General features: G+C 51.8%; 2 protein-coding genes across 2 annotated transcripts in view; one reads left to right on the top strand and one right to left on the bottom strand.

The window, feature by feature from the left end:
* LOC139791055 (zinc finger protein 850-like) overlaps positions 1-15344 on the top strand; it is a 28866-nt gene extending 13522 nt beyond the window's left edge. The window contains exons 12-17 of the mRNA XM_071732845.1: positions 2899-3017; positions 10535-10696; positions 11114-11183; positions 12843-12948; positions 13053-13181; positions 13262-15344. Of these exons, the coding sequence (XP_071588946.1) occupies positions 2899-3017; positions 10535-10696; positions 11114-11183; positions 12843-12948; positions 13053-13181; positions 13262-15252 (2577 nt within the window). The 3' untranslated portion in view covers positions 15253-15344. The remainder of the gene's footprint in view (positions 1-2898; positions 3018-10534; positions 10697-11113; positions 11184-12842; positions 12949-13052; positions 13182-13261) is intronic.
* Positions 934-8853, bottom strand: LOC139791054 (E3 ubiquitin-protein ligase TRIM7-like). The gene is given in 10 exon segments (XM_071732844.1): positions 934-3187; positions 4514-4546; positions 5073-5188; positions 5323-5345; positions 5962-6189; positions 6275-6361; positions 8342-8358; positions 8361-8493; positions 8496-8822; positions 8824-8853. Coding segments are annotated over 10 exon segments (1521 nt in total). The 3' UTR covers positions 934-2660.
* Positions 15345-16398: the final 1054 nt, after the last annotated feature.

The raw sequence follows: 16398 nt of genomic DNA, 5'->3' as shown, positions 1-16398 counted from the left end.
TCCAAGTTGCCAAAGGACCCTCAAGAGTGACTGCTTTTTACCTAAAAGTTGGGGTTTTTCCCCCCACTTTTCCCACTTCCCACGCTGATTTTTTATGGCAAAGGGGTTGAAAAGTGAAATGGGAACAATAAAAAAAAAAAAAAAAAAAAAGGGAATTTGTTGGACAATAAAAAAAAAAAAGGGAATTGAGGTCGGGGGAAAGGCTCGGGTTTGGGTTCTGTGGGTGTTCAAGTCCTAAAAAAATTCAATTTCCCTTTTTTTAAGTTTTTTTTGGAGAGGATAATGAATATTTTGGGCTCATCAGGGTTAATTGGGAATTAAAATTTAAAAATAATTCAAGAGTTGAAGCTCGCTGGACCTGGAATGGAGAATGATGCTTCCAGCCACCCCCAAAAAATGGCTTTTTCACCTCAAAAATAGAGGTTGCAGGCTACCTCAGATCCTTTACCACAAGCCCCCAACATTCCTCCCCCCAAACAAATCCCTTCCCTTTTCCCCCAGACTTTTTTATATTTTTAAATTATTTTAAAATTTTCTTTATTAATTTTTTTATTTATTGGGTTTTTGGGTTTTTAAATATTGGATTTATTGGGTTTTTAATATTTTTAAAATATTTTTTTTAATATTGTCAGGTAATTTTCTTCCTTTCCTGGCAAGACACTCCACAATTTTTGACCCAAAAATTTATCTATAAATACACAAGGAAAAAAGGGCGAGGGGGAGGGCTTAAAATTCCAAAATTTGGCTTTTTTTTTTTTTTTTTTTTTGGGGGGGGGACGACATTTCAAGAAATTTCAATTAAACCCCCAACTTCTGAAGGGCTCAAGTTGAGGGGGGGGAGGGGTCACCCACTGCCTTGAGAAACCCCAAAACTCATCCCAACCCCACCCTATAAGAAGCTTAAAAAAAAAAAAAAAAGGAATTTTGGGGCTATTTTAGGGTTTTTTAGGTGGTTTTGGGTTTTTGCACAGCAACTTTTATTTCCCCACTGAGCAGAGGGAGGGAACAGCAGCACGAGGGCACACGAGGGGTTGGGGGGGGGACACACACACGAGGGTCTCAACCCAGAGCCCACCCCCCCCCAACCCATCCCCAATTCCAAGGGGGAGGGGGTCGGGGGTCTCCCTCCCACCTCCCCCCCTCCAAAAATAAAATTAAATCACCAATTCTGAGCAGTTTCAACTTGGTGACATCCCTACAAGGTTGGGTTTTTTTTGGTTTGGGTTTGTTTTTTTTTTTAGGGGGGGGGGGGGGATGTCCAAAAATAAAAATATCCATTTCCTCCATCCCCACCCCTTAATTTTTAAATTTTTAATTTTATTTTTTATAACTCGACACCCCAGGTGCTGAACTTTAAGGTGGGGGAAGCCATGAGGGGAAATTTTTGGGGGTTTTTTTGCTCTTCTAGCGAAAAAAAAAGGGCTCAGCCCTCCCCCCCCACCAAAAAAAAGGGGGAAAAGGGAAGCAAAGGGAGGGGTGGGAGCTAAAAGGGGACCTGAAAAAGGAAAAAAGGGGAGGGGGCTTGGAAATAAACCCCCCCCAGGGTGTTTAAAGCCCACCCCTCACTGGTTGGTGCCCCAGGGGGAGGTTTTGAGGGTAAAATCCTCCAAATTTAAAAATTTAAGCAGAAAAATTCAGTTTTGGAGGTGAAAAAGGGACAATAAGAAGTTTGGGGTCATCTGAAAGAAAAAAGTGGGGAAAAAAGGGGAGGGTTAGGGAATATTTTTCCCCCCTGGAGTTGGTTGAGACCCCAAAGGGAAGTTTTGAGGGTCAAAACCTCAATTTTTGTTAAATTCAACCGAAAAAACCTGAACTTTGAAGGTGCAAAAGGGGCAAAGAGGAGTTTGGGGTCTTCAACCTTGAAGGGGAAAAAAAGGAGGAGTTTGGGGTCCTCTGAAAGAAAAAGTGGGAAAAAAGGGGTGGGGAATAATTTCCCCCCCTGAGGTTGGTGGAGACCCCAGATTTGAGGGCAAAATTCTCCAAATTTTTCAATTCAAGCAGAAAAATTTGAAAAAGAGAAAACTGAGGAGTTTTGGGGTTTTCAACCTTCAAGGTGAAAAAGGGGGAGTTTGGGGTCCTCTGAAAGAAGGTGGAGAAAAAGGGGGGGAATTAATGAGGTTGGTGGAGACCCCAGAAGATAAATTTTGAGGGTCAAAGCCTCCAATTCAAGCAGAAAAATTTTAAAAGAGAAAACTGAGTTTTGGGGTCTTCAACCTTCAAGGTGAAAGAAAAAGGAGCAGTTTGGGGTCCTCTGAAAGAAGGTGGAGAAAAAGAGGGGAAATTACTGAGGTTGGTGGAGACCCCAGAGGAAAAATTTTGAGGGTCAAAGCCTCCAATTCAAGCAGAAAAATTTGAAAAAGAGAAAACTGAGGAGTTTTGGGGTCTTCAACCTTCAAGGTGAAAAAGGGGGAGTTTGGGGTCCTCTCAAAGAAGGTGGAGAAAAAGGGGGGAAATTACTGAGGTTGGTGGAGACCCCAGAGGAAAAGTTTTGAGGGTCAAAGCCTCCAATTCAAGCAGAAAAATTAAAAAATTTGAAAAAGAGAAAACTGAGGAGTTTTGGGGCCTTCAACCTTGAAGGTGGAGACTTTGGGGCCCTCAAAGGGAGGGGTGGGGGTGACCTTTGTGAGGAGGGGGAGAAGTTGGGGGCCATGTTGGGGGTGTCAGTTGCAGAGGGAGAGGGAGGAGCCCACGTAGAAGAGCCAAAAGAAGGGGAAAATCTTCTCGGTGAAGGCGGCGGTGAAGGTGAAGATGGGCGCCATGTTGTCGGCGTTGTAGAAGGCCACCCAACCCCCCTCGTAGTCCAGGTAGACCCCGATCTTCCTGGGCCTCTCGCAGAGGGACAGAGGGGTCTCGGGGGAGGTGAACGCCTGATACTGATCCCAATTTTTCCCTTTCCAGTTCAACCCCACCGCCCAGATCCCCTCCTCGGGGGCGAAATCGATTTTCTCCTTCCTGCGCACCGACTCGCGGGCGGCGCCCAGCACCCAACTCTCCCCATCCCCCACCTCCACCTCCCAGTAATGGCGCCCGGCCAGGAAACCCTCGGCCGCCAAGACACAGAAGGAAAAATCAAATCTCTTGGGGCTTGGGGGCAGCTCCTGGGGAGCGCTCCGGAGGCGGACGCTCCTTTTGTCTTCTGACAACACCAGGTAAGGGTTGGCGGTGTCGGGATCCAAGGAGAGATCACCTGGGGGGAGGGAGAGGGAAACTGAGGAAACTTCCACCTCAAAACCCAACCTGGATGAAGATTCCCCCCATCTCCACCTCAAAACCCAACCAGAATCATGATTTCCAAAATTTTCACCTCAAAACCCAACCAGGATCATGATTCCTGCCATTTTCACCTCAAAACCCAACCAGGATCATGATTCCTGCCATTTTCACCTCAAAACCCAACCTGGATGAAGATTCCCACCCATTTTCACCTCAAAACCCAACCTGGATCATGATTTCCAACATTTTCACCTCAAAACCCAACTTGGATGATGATTATTCCCCCATCGCCACCTCAAAACTCAACCAGGATCATGATTTCTGACATTTTCACCTCAAAACCCAACTTGGATGATGATTCCTGCCACTTTTACCTCAAAACCCAACCAAAATGATGATGATCCCCCCATTTTCACCTCAAAACCCAACCAAAATGATGATTCCCGCCACTTTTACTTCAAAACCCAACTTGGATGATGATTCCCCCATTTTCACCTCAAAACCCAACTTGGATGATGATGATTCCCCCCATCTCCACCTCAAAACCCAACCAGAATCATGATTTCCAAAATTTTCACCTCAAAACCCAACCAGGATCGTGATTCCTGCCATTTTCACCTCAAAACCCAACCTGGATGAAGATTCCTGCCCATTTTCACCTCAAAACCCAACCTGGATCATGATTTCCAACATTTTCACCTCAAAACCCAACTTGGATGATGATTATTCCCCCATCTCCACCTCAAAACTCAACCAGGATCATGATTCCTGCCACTTTTACCTCAAAACCCAACCAAAATGATGATGATCCCCCCATTTTCACCTCAAAACCCAACCTGGATCATGATTCCTGCCATTTTCACCTCAAAACCCAACCTGGATGAAGATTCCCGCCCATTTTCACCTCAAAACCCAACCTGGATCATGATTTCCAACATTTTCACCTCAAAACCCAACCAGGATGATGATTCCTCCATTTTCACCTCAAAACCCAACGTAGATGATGATGATTCCCCACATTTTCACCTCAAAACCCAACCAGGATGAAGATTTCCTCCATTTTCACCTCAAAACCCAACCAGGATCATGATGAAACACCCCCCACACACACAGATTTAAGCATCCAAAACGTGGAGAAAAAAGAAAAATCAGGTTCTGATTTCCCTTAAAAAGCAGAGAAAGGGCCAAGTCTCTGCTCCAAACCCCCCAGGTTCTCCTCAGCCTGCTCTGGGATTGAAACTTCTGGGTAAAAATAAAAATTCTCCACCAAGACCTTAGGAAAATGAAAATCCCTCCTCACCTGTGTCGTTCTCCAGCTCGAACCGGAGGTTCTCTGAGGGAAAAAAAAGGAGATTTTAGGTTCTTTTACACACACGGAGCCCCCCTGGGCTCTGCTTCCAGCAACACCAAAATCCCAGAGAGAAATCTGAGGAAAATTAGCTGCTTTTTGAGCAAATTGAGCTTTTTCTTCTCCAGGAGGAGGTGCTCAAACCATAAAGAGTTGTTCCCAAAGGAGAAGCAAAAGCACAGCTTAAAAAAAAAAATTAAAAATCATCTTTAAGTTGAATTTTAGGCTTTAAATAGAACTTTATCATCTTAGGTTGAATTTTGCCTTTTTGATCGTTTTCAGTTGAATTTGATCATCTTTGAAGTTGCACTTAATCATCTCTTAAGTTGAATTTTGCCCTTTCAGTTGAACTTGATCATCTTTTAAGTTGAATTTGAGCATTTTAAGTTGACCTGGATCCCTTTCAGGTCGAACTTTGACTTTTAAAGTTGAATTTTACCTTTTCAGGGGAATTTTAACCTGAATTAAATATAAGGGTGAGGGAAGCAGCCCCGTTTATTTCCAGTCTCACCCTTGAACTCCAGCAGAACTTCTTTCAGCACTGCACTCTTCTGAGAGAAGCTCTTGAGTTTCTTCTCCAGCTCTGTGAAGCCAACTTCAGGCTTGCAGAACATCCAGCTCTCAAAGCTAAGAGAGAGGGAAAAAAAAAGAAATATTAGGGTTTTTTCTGGAAAAAAAACCCCACATAAAATCTCCAAACTAGAGGTTTGGCGTGGGATGATTCTTAAATAATTTAATTTTAGGAGCTCTGCTTCACTCACCTACTTCCAGCTGGGATAACACCCTGGGGAGAGAATGAGAAAAATAAGAAATTATTCAATAAAAGTCTCCTTTTTACCTCAGAACCTCCAAAATCCTCCCTGAAAGTGGCCCCATGGCTGAAGGGATCAGCTCTCAGCAGAGCTGGAATCACAGAAGTGGGAAAATTAATTTAAATTATTGGTTTAAAATGCCTTTTCCTCCTTCTTTTTTTTTTTTAGCATGAGTGAGGAAAAAGAAACACGCTGCTTTTTAAGGAAATTCACTAAAAATCATGATTGTCCCCAAGATTCCAAACCCAGGAAGGTTCAGGCCTTGCAGTGACAATCAAGTGGCCCAAAAAAATGTTTTTCTCAGTTTCAGGTGTCAAGGAGCTTCATGACTGAAAAAGCTGACTTTCAGCCCAAAATTCCCACCAAAAATCAACCCCGTGGGGAAAAAAAAAAAATAAAATATCAATCCCCTTGAAAAAATAAATCAAGTCCTCTAAAAAAAAACAAATTAACCTCCAGGAAAAACAAATCCAACTCTTGATGGGGTGGAGTTAACGGAGCCCGCTTGCTCCTCAGCACCCCGGAAGTCCCCAAAAATGGGGTTTTTGTCCCCAAATTGAAGGTGTGGGTGGGTGTGGGGGGTCTCACCTGCCCAGCCTGGTTTCCTGACCCCTTTTCTCCTCCCTGCTGACTCAGCAGCTTGTCCAGGTGGGCGATCTCCTCGCTGAGGTGGGACACACTCTCATCCCTCCTCCGGACGACGTCCCGGTCCAGCTCCTCCAGACGGGAGAGCAGGAGCTGCTCCTTCTCCTCCAGGAATCCCCGGAGTTCCTTGCACTCAGTCACAATTTTCTGCCTTTCCACTTCTGTTTGTTTCTGGGAAGGAAATGAGATGGAATCTTGGTGCTCACCAAAAGGTTTGGGGTTTGTTTTTTTTTTTTGGGGAGGGGGAGGAACTCACCAGCAGCTCCTGGCTCTGCCGCTCCTTCTCCGCTTTGGCTTCTTCACGGCTTTTCCTCAGGGAGCTCAGGTGTTCCTGGGGAACCTCCTGGAAAAGGAGGGAAGCCTGGTTAGTTGGGATCCAAAAAAAAAAAAAAAAAAATAAAAGATTTGGGGAGGATTCCTTCTGGTTTTGCACTGGGATTGGTCAAAGTTTCACCAAATGTCATTTTTGTGGCGCTGGAAGACACCACAACCCCCAGCTGAGGGGAGGTCCCCACCACCCTGTCCTCCTTTTAACTTCAGGAATGCCAAAAAAAGGTCAAAAAGTTCCCAAGTGACCCTAAAAATGTCCCTGAGGAGGCACAAAAAAAAAAAAAGAGGCAGGAAGAAAGTTGAGACGCCCCCAAATCTGCCTGAAACGGCCTCAAAATGGAGGGCCCGGCCACCCCCAGGTTGTTCAGGAAATTTATTGAGGATTTATTGATGGAAATTTGTCCTGAGGGAAATCTTTTCACCTCTGAGAGGCTCCTAGCAACACTTAAAAGCAGCAATTTGAAGAAACAAAACAGGGTTTTCCAGCAATAAACCCCTTTTTTTTAACAACTAAACAATTTTTATAGAAGTAAACAACTTTTTAAAGAAATAAACTTTTTTTTTTTTTCAAAATAACACAGGTATTTTAGAAACAAATCAGCTTTTTCTAGAAATAAACCAGGTGCTTTTAGAAATAAACCTGACTTTTTAAGAAGTGAAGCAAGTAAATCAGGTTTTTTACAAATAAAATCAGGTTTTTTAGATATAAACTCTTTTTTTTAAGAAATAAACCAGAGATTTTGCTGCCATTACCCAACAACCCTCAGAAAAAAATGCAGAATTTAAGCCCTGGATTAAAAGCTGGGGAAAAACAGGGGCACAGGTTGCAAGCACCCCCCGAGGTGGATAAAAATGTGTAAAATCAGCTTAATAAGGGGAAAAACGCCAAAAAAGCAACAACCTCAGCGGGGGTTGTGCCTAAAGATCCTAAAAGGACTTAAAAAAAAGGCTAAAAACCTGAATTTTGGGGGCATGGAGGTTACAGGAGAGGGCGAGGACGGCGCCGTCGAAGCCAAAATTGGCTCTGGAAGCTTTGTGGTGGCAGCTGCTTTGCTACCACTGATGGGAATAATTAATAATTTGCCATAATTAGTGACTAATTATCACAACCCTTAATTGCAGGCGTTCAGAAGAGGGAAATCTCCTTCCTCCATGGCACCAAGGCCACCTTCCTCCTCCTCCTCCTCCTCCTCCTCCAGCGGTCGCTGCGCAGTGAAGGTCCCGGGCCGGCATCTTGGGTGCTCCCTCCCCTCCCCCCCCCCCCCTCCAATCTTTTAATTATTAATTAATAATTAATAATTCCAGCAAGAAAACACCCCCTAAACATAACAAGACGGGGGGGGGGCCTCCCCTTCGTCGCCGATCGGCTCCGTATCCGTTCTGCGTCACGTTCACCAGACGCCCCGGGGGGGTTTCGTTTCATTAACTTTAATTAATTCCGTTTTATTTAAATTAATTGGGTTCGAATTGATCTTATTTTCATGGTTTCTAGCGGGGAGAAACTCCCTCCTAGGGGTTTCCTCCCCCCCCATTTAACCCCAAATTCCACCTGCTGGTCAGAATAAACCCCCCCGACCCCCTCCAAGCGTCTCTTTTTGCTCAGAAAATGAAGATTTTGGGGTGTCAGGGGTGGTTTTGAACACCCCCCACCCCAAAGGTGACTCCAGCTGTCACACGCCTCCCCCTCCACCTCCTCCCAGTATCCTCCCAGTTGAAACCAGCTCCATTTTGCACCCCTTTCCACACTATGGGGTCAGCCCCCTCTCTAGGGGGTCCCCATTTTTTTGGGGGGAGGGCGTTGAGTCCCTTTTGCACCCCAAATTCTGCCCCATTGAGGGGGGTACTCACCTTTCTACTCAGTCCTCACCGCACCCCCTTAAAAACGGGGGTCCCTACCCCCCCGAATTGGGTCCTGGGGTATTTGAGCCCGTTGAGGGGACCCCAAGCGTACCCCCTAAATAAGGGGGGGGTCTTTAACATCCCCGGCACTGACCTCTGCGGCGTGGGCCGCTCCTCGGCGGGCAGCACGGTGTGGGTCCGGTGTTCCCGGGAAAGGTGACAAACGACGCAGACAGCTCGGCGATCCTGAACGCAGTAAAGCCTCAAAGGTTCCCCGTGACGGGGACAACGCGGAGGCCCGGAGGAGCCGGCGGAGAGGCGGAGGGCAGAGGCGGAGCGGGAGCCGGAGGCCCCGGGGGTGGATCGGCAGGGCCTGAGGGTAACCCCAACTGCCGAACGATGTGGACGATGTTCCCCAGAGAGCGGTTGGGGCGGAAGAGCCGTTGCGGTACCGGTTCCCGGCACTGAGGGCAGCAAAGGCGGCGGGCCGAGTCCTCCCAGCATTGGGTTACGCAGGCGCGGCAGAAGTTATGCCCGCACTCGGCCACCAACACCGGATCGTTGAAGTATTCCAAGCACACCGGGCACGTTAATTCATCCTGGAGGCTACGGGCAGCGCTGCAAGGAGCCGGGGGGGACGGTGGGAGGAGCCGGAGGAGCTTCCATCCCGGCCCCGTTTGCTGCGAGAGCCCCCGCGTTACCGCTCCCTGCCGACCCGCCGCCCGAATGACGGCCCGGAGGGGCGTGGCCACGGACCGGGGGGGGGGGGGACGTGGGCGTGGTCACGCACGCGCAAAGAGCGCGATTGGTCGGGGCAGCGGGTGAAGGGGCGTGGTTATGTAAATTAGATAAGAGTGGGCGTGGCTTCCCGCGCGTGGGAAGCGAGGGGCGGGCCAAAGGAGAGAGCCCGGGGGGCATAGGGGGGTTATAGGGGCTATAGGGGGTCTATAGGGGGCTATAGGGGGCTATAAGCAGCTGTAACTATAATGTGGGGGCCCTGTAGGGTCCCTATAGGATTGGGGGGGGCCCTATAGGCTCCTAACAGGGTTGGGGGCTCCCTGTAGGACTTGGGGGGGGTCCCTATAGGCTCCTATAGGATTGGGGGGAGTCCCTATAGGATTGGGGGGGGGCCCTATAGGGTCCTAATAGGATTGGGGGGAGTCCCTATAGGATTGGGGGGGGGTCCCTATAGGGTCCTAATAGGACTGGGGGCTCCCTGTAGGACTTGGGGGGGGGTCCCTATAGGATTGGCGGGGTCCCTATAGGGTCCTAATAGGATTGGGGGCTCCCTGTAGGATTGGGGGGGGGTCCCTATAGGCTCCTATAGGATTGGGGGGAGTCCCTATAGGATTGGGGGGGGTCCCTATAGGGTCCTAATAGGGTTGGGGGCTCCCTGTAGGATCATGGGGGGTCCCTATAGGATTGTGGGGGGTCCCTATAGGCTCCTAATAGGGTTGGGTGGGGTCCCTATAGGATTGGGGAGGGTCCCTATAGGGTCCTAACAGGGTTGGGGGCTCCCTGTAGGACTTGGGGGGGGGTCCCTATAGGATTGGGGGGTCCCTATAGGGTCCTAATAGGGTTGGGAGCTCCCTGTAGGATTGGGGGGGGGTCCCTATAGGATTGGGGGGGTCCCTATAGGGTCCTAATAGGATTGGGGGGAGTCCCTATAGGATTGTGGGGGGTCTCTATAGGGTCCTTATAGGGTTGGGGGCTCCCTATAAGATTGGGGAGGTCCCTATGGAGTCCCTGTAGGACTGGGGGGTCCCTATGGGGTTCCTATAGGATAGGGGGGGATGTTTCCTTAAAATCACTGTTTTTTGGGGAAAAAAGGCACATTTTTGCCCCGGCCTTACTCACCTGTCACCCAAACGCTGCGTTTCCTTGCGTTAGAGGTTAAATATTGCAAAATTAAACTTAAAAGGAGCTTCCCAGGGAGTTTTTTTTTAAGTTTTCCTTCAAAAACTCTATTTTCAGGGATGGTGAAAAACCCAGGGAGGGTTCTGGTGAAAAAGAATAATATTTTTAGGGTGGGTTTTTTTTTTTTTCCGCCACCTCGGCCTCTCTGCAAGCGTCACGGGTGGAATTGAAGAACCTAAATTAATGTAAATTTAACCCAAAAAACCCCTCCCCCCCGAAAAACTAAAAAACCTTTCGTCGATTTTTAATCCCTACCACGCAGCGTGAGGGAGCTGGAGGCTCCAACACCCCCATTTCTCTGCTTTTTTTTTTTCCATTTCCCTCACTCTCTCTGCTCTGGGGAAGGAAATATTTCCCGGAGAGGTCTCCGCGGGGTCGGGGAGAGCAGAAATTGGGGTGAAAACCCCTGAATTCGGGGCTTGCGCCTCAGAACTAAACGAGGGGAGGGGGGGGGAGGATGGAAGAGGCGCCCGCTGGCAAAATGGCGGCTCCTGCCCTCTTCCAAAATGGCGGCCGCGGCTTCAGGCGCGGCGAGCGGGAAGATGGCGGCGGCCTTCCCGCCACTGCCCGCTTATAATGGCCCCGGGGGGGGGTGGGGGTGAAGCCCCGGCAGCCATCTTGGGTGAGGGCAACCCGCCGGCGTTGCCAAGGCAACGGGCCCTGGCAAGGGGAGGGCAGAACCCCCTCAAAATGGCGGCCGTGGCGTAGGGAGGGGGGAGACGGGATTAATGCGGCATCTCTGAGCCCCAAAACCCCTCACCGGGCTTTTAAACATCTTGGGGGGCTCCTCGCTACCGTCACATCATCACGTTGAGCCAAACGCCCTCTTTTTACCCCCCAAAACCAGCGCTGCCGAGAACCGCGGCAAGGGGAGGGGGCGGGGGGGGGGGGAATTTTGCGACCCGTCAGCCCGGCCCCTTCGGTCCGCACTCGCTAAAAAACATCCCCCAGTCCCCTCCCCTCAGCTCCGAATTTCAAGTTTTTAACCCCAAAATGCTCCCCCGTGAATCTCAGCACCTCTAAACCTCCGGCGTCGCTCTCCCGGGTGGCAACCGAGGAGCTCCACGGCTCTCCCTGAGGTAAACGCACAGAGATGGCGGCGAAACCCCCCAAAAAACCCCTTTTTCCCACACATTCTGAGGTAAAATCAACCACTCCCGAACAATTTTTCTACTTTGCAAGGTAAAATTTTTTTTTTTTTTTTTAATTTCTGCCCGCTGTGCCACCAGAGGGCTCTGGGAGTCGCGCAGAGCTGCTCTCTCCCTCCTTTTTTTTTTTGTTCCTCCCCCCCTTTTTTTTGTTTTTGTTTTTTTTTTTTTAAATTCCTTCCTTCCCCCCTCCCCCCCCCCCCCCCTTTTTTTTTGATTTATTTTATTTTTTAACTCTTACTGCTCGGGAAATCAGAGGACACCGGGACTCCCCCCCCGCAGCACCGTCCCGACCCCTTCCCTTCCATTGAACAAATCCCTCGTTTTTTGAGGGGAAAAACAACCCCAAAAAGGGGCTTTTAAGGGAAAAAAAATTCAGGGGGGGCTTTGCCGACAACACCTCCCGAAGCTGGAGACTGCAGGTAACGGGGAGGGTGCAGAGAGGGAAGTAAAAAATGGCTTTTTATTCTTTTTCCATCCTTTTCCCCTTCCATCCTTTTCCCATTTCCATCCTTTTCCTCTCCCCCTTCCATCCTTCCCCTTTCTCTCTCCCCAAAAAAAAGGACAAACCCAAAACCACCTTCTCAGGGCACCCACAAACTCAGCCTTGAACTCAGCACCCGGATCCTCTCCGAAAAGGGGGAAAAATGAATTAAAACCACCCAAAAATCCACCCCCCTTGTGGTTCCGAGTGGGTGGGTTTCACTTTTGGATGGGGAAAGGCGGTAGGAAGCATTTAAAATCTTTAATTTCTATTTAAAATCCTTAATTTCTATTTCAAATCTTTAATTTCTATTTCAAATCTTTAATTTCTATTTGTACTCGTTTGTTTAGCAGGGTGGCTGTGGATAAATGGAGCTGGTGAGGGCTTGAAAAAAATCCAAATCCATGAAAAACGACAAAAATTGCTCGAAACCTCCTTGAAATCGCCCTTTAATTTGTGATATTTTTAGTATCAAAAATTTGGTGACAATCCCCTGCAAATCCACCTTTCCCCCAACCTCCCTCCTCAGCTGCTGCAAGAGCTCTGCTGCTGGGGAAAATGAAATTAAAAGAAATAAAATTTAAATAAATCAACCCACACCCTGGGAACACGGGGGAGGAGGAGAAAAAAGGTGGGGGAAGTGGTAATAATTGGGGATTGAAATGATTTTTTGCACCAAACCCTCTTCCTACAGTGGGAAAATTTGTGCTTTGCCCCCCAGCACCAGCTCTGAGATTTGGGTAAAGAAATAATGGGGGATTTGTCTTCTTTGAGAAGAGGGGGTGATTTTTTTGGGGCTGTTTCTGCAAAATTTGGGACAGGAGGCTCGGGGAAGGTGAAACACCCCACGGACAAGCATCAGTCATTGGGAATTCCATGAAACCTGTGTGGAAATTAATTTTAGGGGAGGGTTTTCTCAGTGTTGTCTGAAAGGGTCTTCGTGGGTTGGGTTTTGCCTCTTTTTTCCCTCCCTAAGGAATTTTGCCGCCCGCGATTCCGTTTTTCTCCTCCCTCTGCTTCTTTCTTCCCCCTCCAATTTTTTAAGGGAAACAAAAACAAAAAAAAAAAAAGGAAAATTATTTACTCAGCTCACCTCCTTCTTTCAGGGGGGGGTTTGGGGGCACATGGAGCCCTACGTGGTGCTGGACCCGCGGCAGCGAGCGCTCTACCGCGACGTGATGCAGGAGAGCTACGAGGCACTGATGGCCCTGGGTGAGGAGAACCTGGGGGTGAGGGGGGTTCACCTTGGGTTTTGGGGGGCTCTTCCACTGACTTATGGGGTTTTTTTTTGTTTGTTTGGGTTTTTTTCCTCTCAGAATTCCCCGTTTCTAAGCCCGATCTGGACGAACCCACAGCCCTGGATCTCCATGTGCCCAGGGACACCGCGGCCACCGGTGAGCTTCCAGTTGGAGATGTTTCTGCTGGAGGTGTTTCCCTTGGAAGAGGTGGTTCCTCTCCTTTTCCTCCCACACCCCAAGCTGTCTCCTGCCTGCCTTGTGTCTCCTTCTCTCCTTCTTCCCCACAGAGGACGGAGCAGGAGCAGAGCAAGAACCTCCTGGAGAAGCTGCCGCGAAAGAGCCCCAAGTGGTGAAACCCTCAGGTGAGGAAAATCCCTTGAGCCCCACGGAGCTGAGGGCGGGCGGGAACGGAGGAGCCGGGGACACGACCCCCACCCAACCCCCCAACACCTGCGGCGAGTGCGGGAAGAGCTTCAGCCACAAATCAGCCCTGGTCAAACACCAGAAAATCCACAGCGGCGACCGCCCTTACCGGTGCCCCGACTGCGGCAAAACCTTCATCCAACGTTCTGACCTCACCATCCACCACCGGGTCCACACCGGGGAGCGTCCCTACTCCTGCCCCGACTGCGGCCGCCGCTTCAGCGTCAGCTCCTCCCTGCTCACCCACCAACGGACCCACGGCCCCGCCGGCCAGCGGCCCAACCGCTGCCCGCAGTGCGGCCGCGGCTTCGCCGATCCCGACGCCTTGGACCGGCACCGGAAGAGCCACTCGGGTGGAAAACCCTTCGAGTGTGGGGTCTGTGGGAAAGCTTTCTCCTGGAGCTCCCACCTGGAACGCCACCGGCGCATCCACACCGGGGAGAAACCCTTCCGCTGCGCCCGCTGCGGCCGGGCCTTCGCCTGGAGCTCCCATCTTGACCGACACATGCGCACCCACGCCGCCGCCTCCGAGGAGGAGGAGGAAGAAGGAGCTGAAGAAGAACCCCCCCCTCCAGCCCCCCAAAAATGCTCCGACTGCGGCAAACGCCTCAACCACCAGACGGACCCTCGACGTTTCCAGCACAAAGGGACCCAAACTCCCCCGCTTGGCGCCGAGCCCGCCGGCAGCCGCCGCCCGCCGCCATCTCACCGCTGCGAGCAACGCGGGGAATCTTTTGGCCAAGGCTCCGACCTCCTCCAACACCAACGCCTCCACGCCGGCGAGCGGCCCCACGCCTGCCCGGACTGCGACCGTTGCTTCCGTTGGGGTTCAGCCTTGGCCAAGCACCAACGCACCCACTCCCGGCAGCGAAACGCCAAAGCGCCGCCGCCCTCCACCCAAAACGGCGGCGTCGGCGGAGTCACCGCCAAACCTTACCCGTGCGGGGCGTGCGGGAAGAGCTTCGGTTGGATCTCCCACTTGGAACGGCACCGCCGTGTCCACACCGGGGAGAAACCCTTTGGCTGCGGGGACTGCGGGAAGAGCTTCGCCGTCAGCTCCCACCTGGAGCGGCACCGCCGCGTCCACACCGGGGAGCGGCCCCACCGCTGCGCCGACTGCGGCCAAACCTTCGCCGTCGGCTCCGCGCTGCGCGCCCACCGCCGGACCCACGGCCTCCACCCCGCCCGGCCCCACCTCTGCCCCGACTGCGGGAAGGGTTTCAGCTCCCCCGCCGGCCTGGAAGGGCACCGGAGGCTCCACCGCGGGGAGAAACCTTTCCAGTGCGGCCTCTGCGGAAAAGGCTTCGCCTGGAGCTCCCACTTCGACCGCCACCGCCTCACCCACACCGGGGAGAAACCTTTCCCCTGCGCCCACTGCGGGAAACGCTTCGGACGCAGCTCCCACCGCAACCGCCACCAACGCGCCCACTCCCCGGGGGGAGCAGCAGGAGGAGGAGGAGGAGGAGGAGGAGGAGGAGGAGGAGAGGGAGGAAGGTCAGAAAAACGGCACCTCTGTCCCCAACGTGGCAAAACCCTCGGTGCCGCCGCGGCCGCTCCGCGACGGCTCCGCGGTCCCATCCCTTGGTCGCCCACGGTTTGGTGGGAGGGTGAGGGGCCCGAGGGGGCGCCCGGCACCTCCCAGCGTTGGCCTGAAGCCCCCAGCTCTGGTTCCCAGCCTCTGCCTTCCTCCTCCTCCTCCTCCTCCTCTTCATCCTTCTCCATCGCCCCCCGCGATTGGCCCAAGGCTTCGTTGCCCCCCGCTGGGAGGTGGAGGCCTGGGGAGGGGGGGACCCAACCGAGCGATGCTGCTGCCCCCCAAGAGTCTTGGGCTTCCCTCCCACCCCCCAACTCCTGAGGGGGGGCTGGAAGGGTGGGGTTCAAAGTCACTTCTGGGGACACCGAGGTTGGGGGGGGGGGCCCAACCTGTCCCCCCTTCCTCTTGGAGGGCCAGGGGGTGAAGCAAGGGTGGGGAGGGGGCTTGGGGGGTGAAGGGAGGTGGATTTGGGGGAGGAAGGGGGGGGAACTTGATGAGGGACAGTGGGGGGGGTTGGGGGTGGATTTGGGGGGGGTTGGGTGAGGATTTAGGGTGGGGGGAGGAATTGCTTCTCTCTCTAAACCTCATCCTCTGCCCCCGTGGTGATTGGGGGGGGAAAAGGTGGGGGGAGAGTTGGGGGGAGGGGAGGTGAAATCACTCCAGGACCTCCCCCCCCCTTCCCCGGGGAGTTTTTTTGGGAGGGCCAAGAGTTGGGAGCTGCATCAGGCTGATGGTTCCTTGGTGGGACCTCCCCCCCCCCCCAAAAAAAAAAAAAAAAAAAGCTTCTGGGGGTCGTTTGGGATGAGCCAGGGGGGAGTTTGGGGAGGATTGGGGGGGCCTCAGGTAATAAAGTAGAAATTCAGCGAGGAAAAAAACCCAAAAAAGGAAAAACCACTCTTGTTTCTGCCTGGTTTTGTCTTTGGAGAAGATGCTGAGGAGGATGCTGGGAAGAACCCCCAGAACCCAAGATTGGTGCTGAAGGGGAAGCCCACACGGGGTACGGGACCACCCACCCCACCCCCCTTTTTATTCCACCCCTGCGGGGCAGAAGTGACACCAAAATTTTGGCAGAAGAACCAGGGCTGTGTCACCCTCCTGCTCCTTCCCCAGGAGAATCCGCCAGCGTTTCCCTCGGGAAGAGGCTCCTTCTCCCAAAATGTCCCTTTCTGGAGTCTCCACTGGTGGGAGACATCAGGAGGGATCAGTGGAGAAATCCCAACCCAACGCCCTCCTCCCGGTGCCACCCTCTGTCCCGTGGTGTCCTTGGGCTGTCCCCAACTGGTGAGATGGTGGAGGAGAAGTTGGGCCTCCGAGGTTCCTCACCCCTTCCCTGCTCATCTCAGTGACTTTGGTCCTTCCCATCCGTTGGGATGATGGAGAAGGTCTTGGTCCTTCAAGGTTCTTCAACCTATCCCATCCATCATGGTGGTGAAGGTCTTGGTCCTTCAAGGTTCCTCAACCCATCCC

The sequence above is a fragment of the Heliangelus exortis genome, unplaced genomic scaffold (genome assembly GCF_036169615.1).
Source record: "Heliangelus exortis unplaced genomic scaffold, bHelExo1.hap1 Scaffold_96, whole genome shotgun sequence".
In the NCBI taxonomy this organism is placed as follows: Eukaryota; Metazoa; Chordata; class Aves; order Apodiformes; family Trochilidae; genus Heliangelus; species Heliangelus exortis.
The sequence above is the reverse complement of the archived record's forward strand: the minus strand, read 5'-3'. Positions and strand labels throughout refer to the sequence as shown.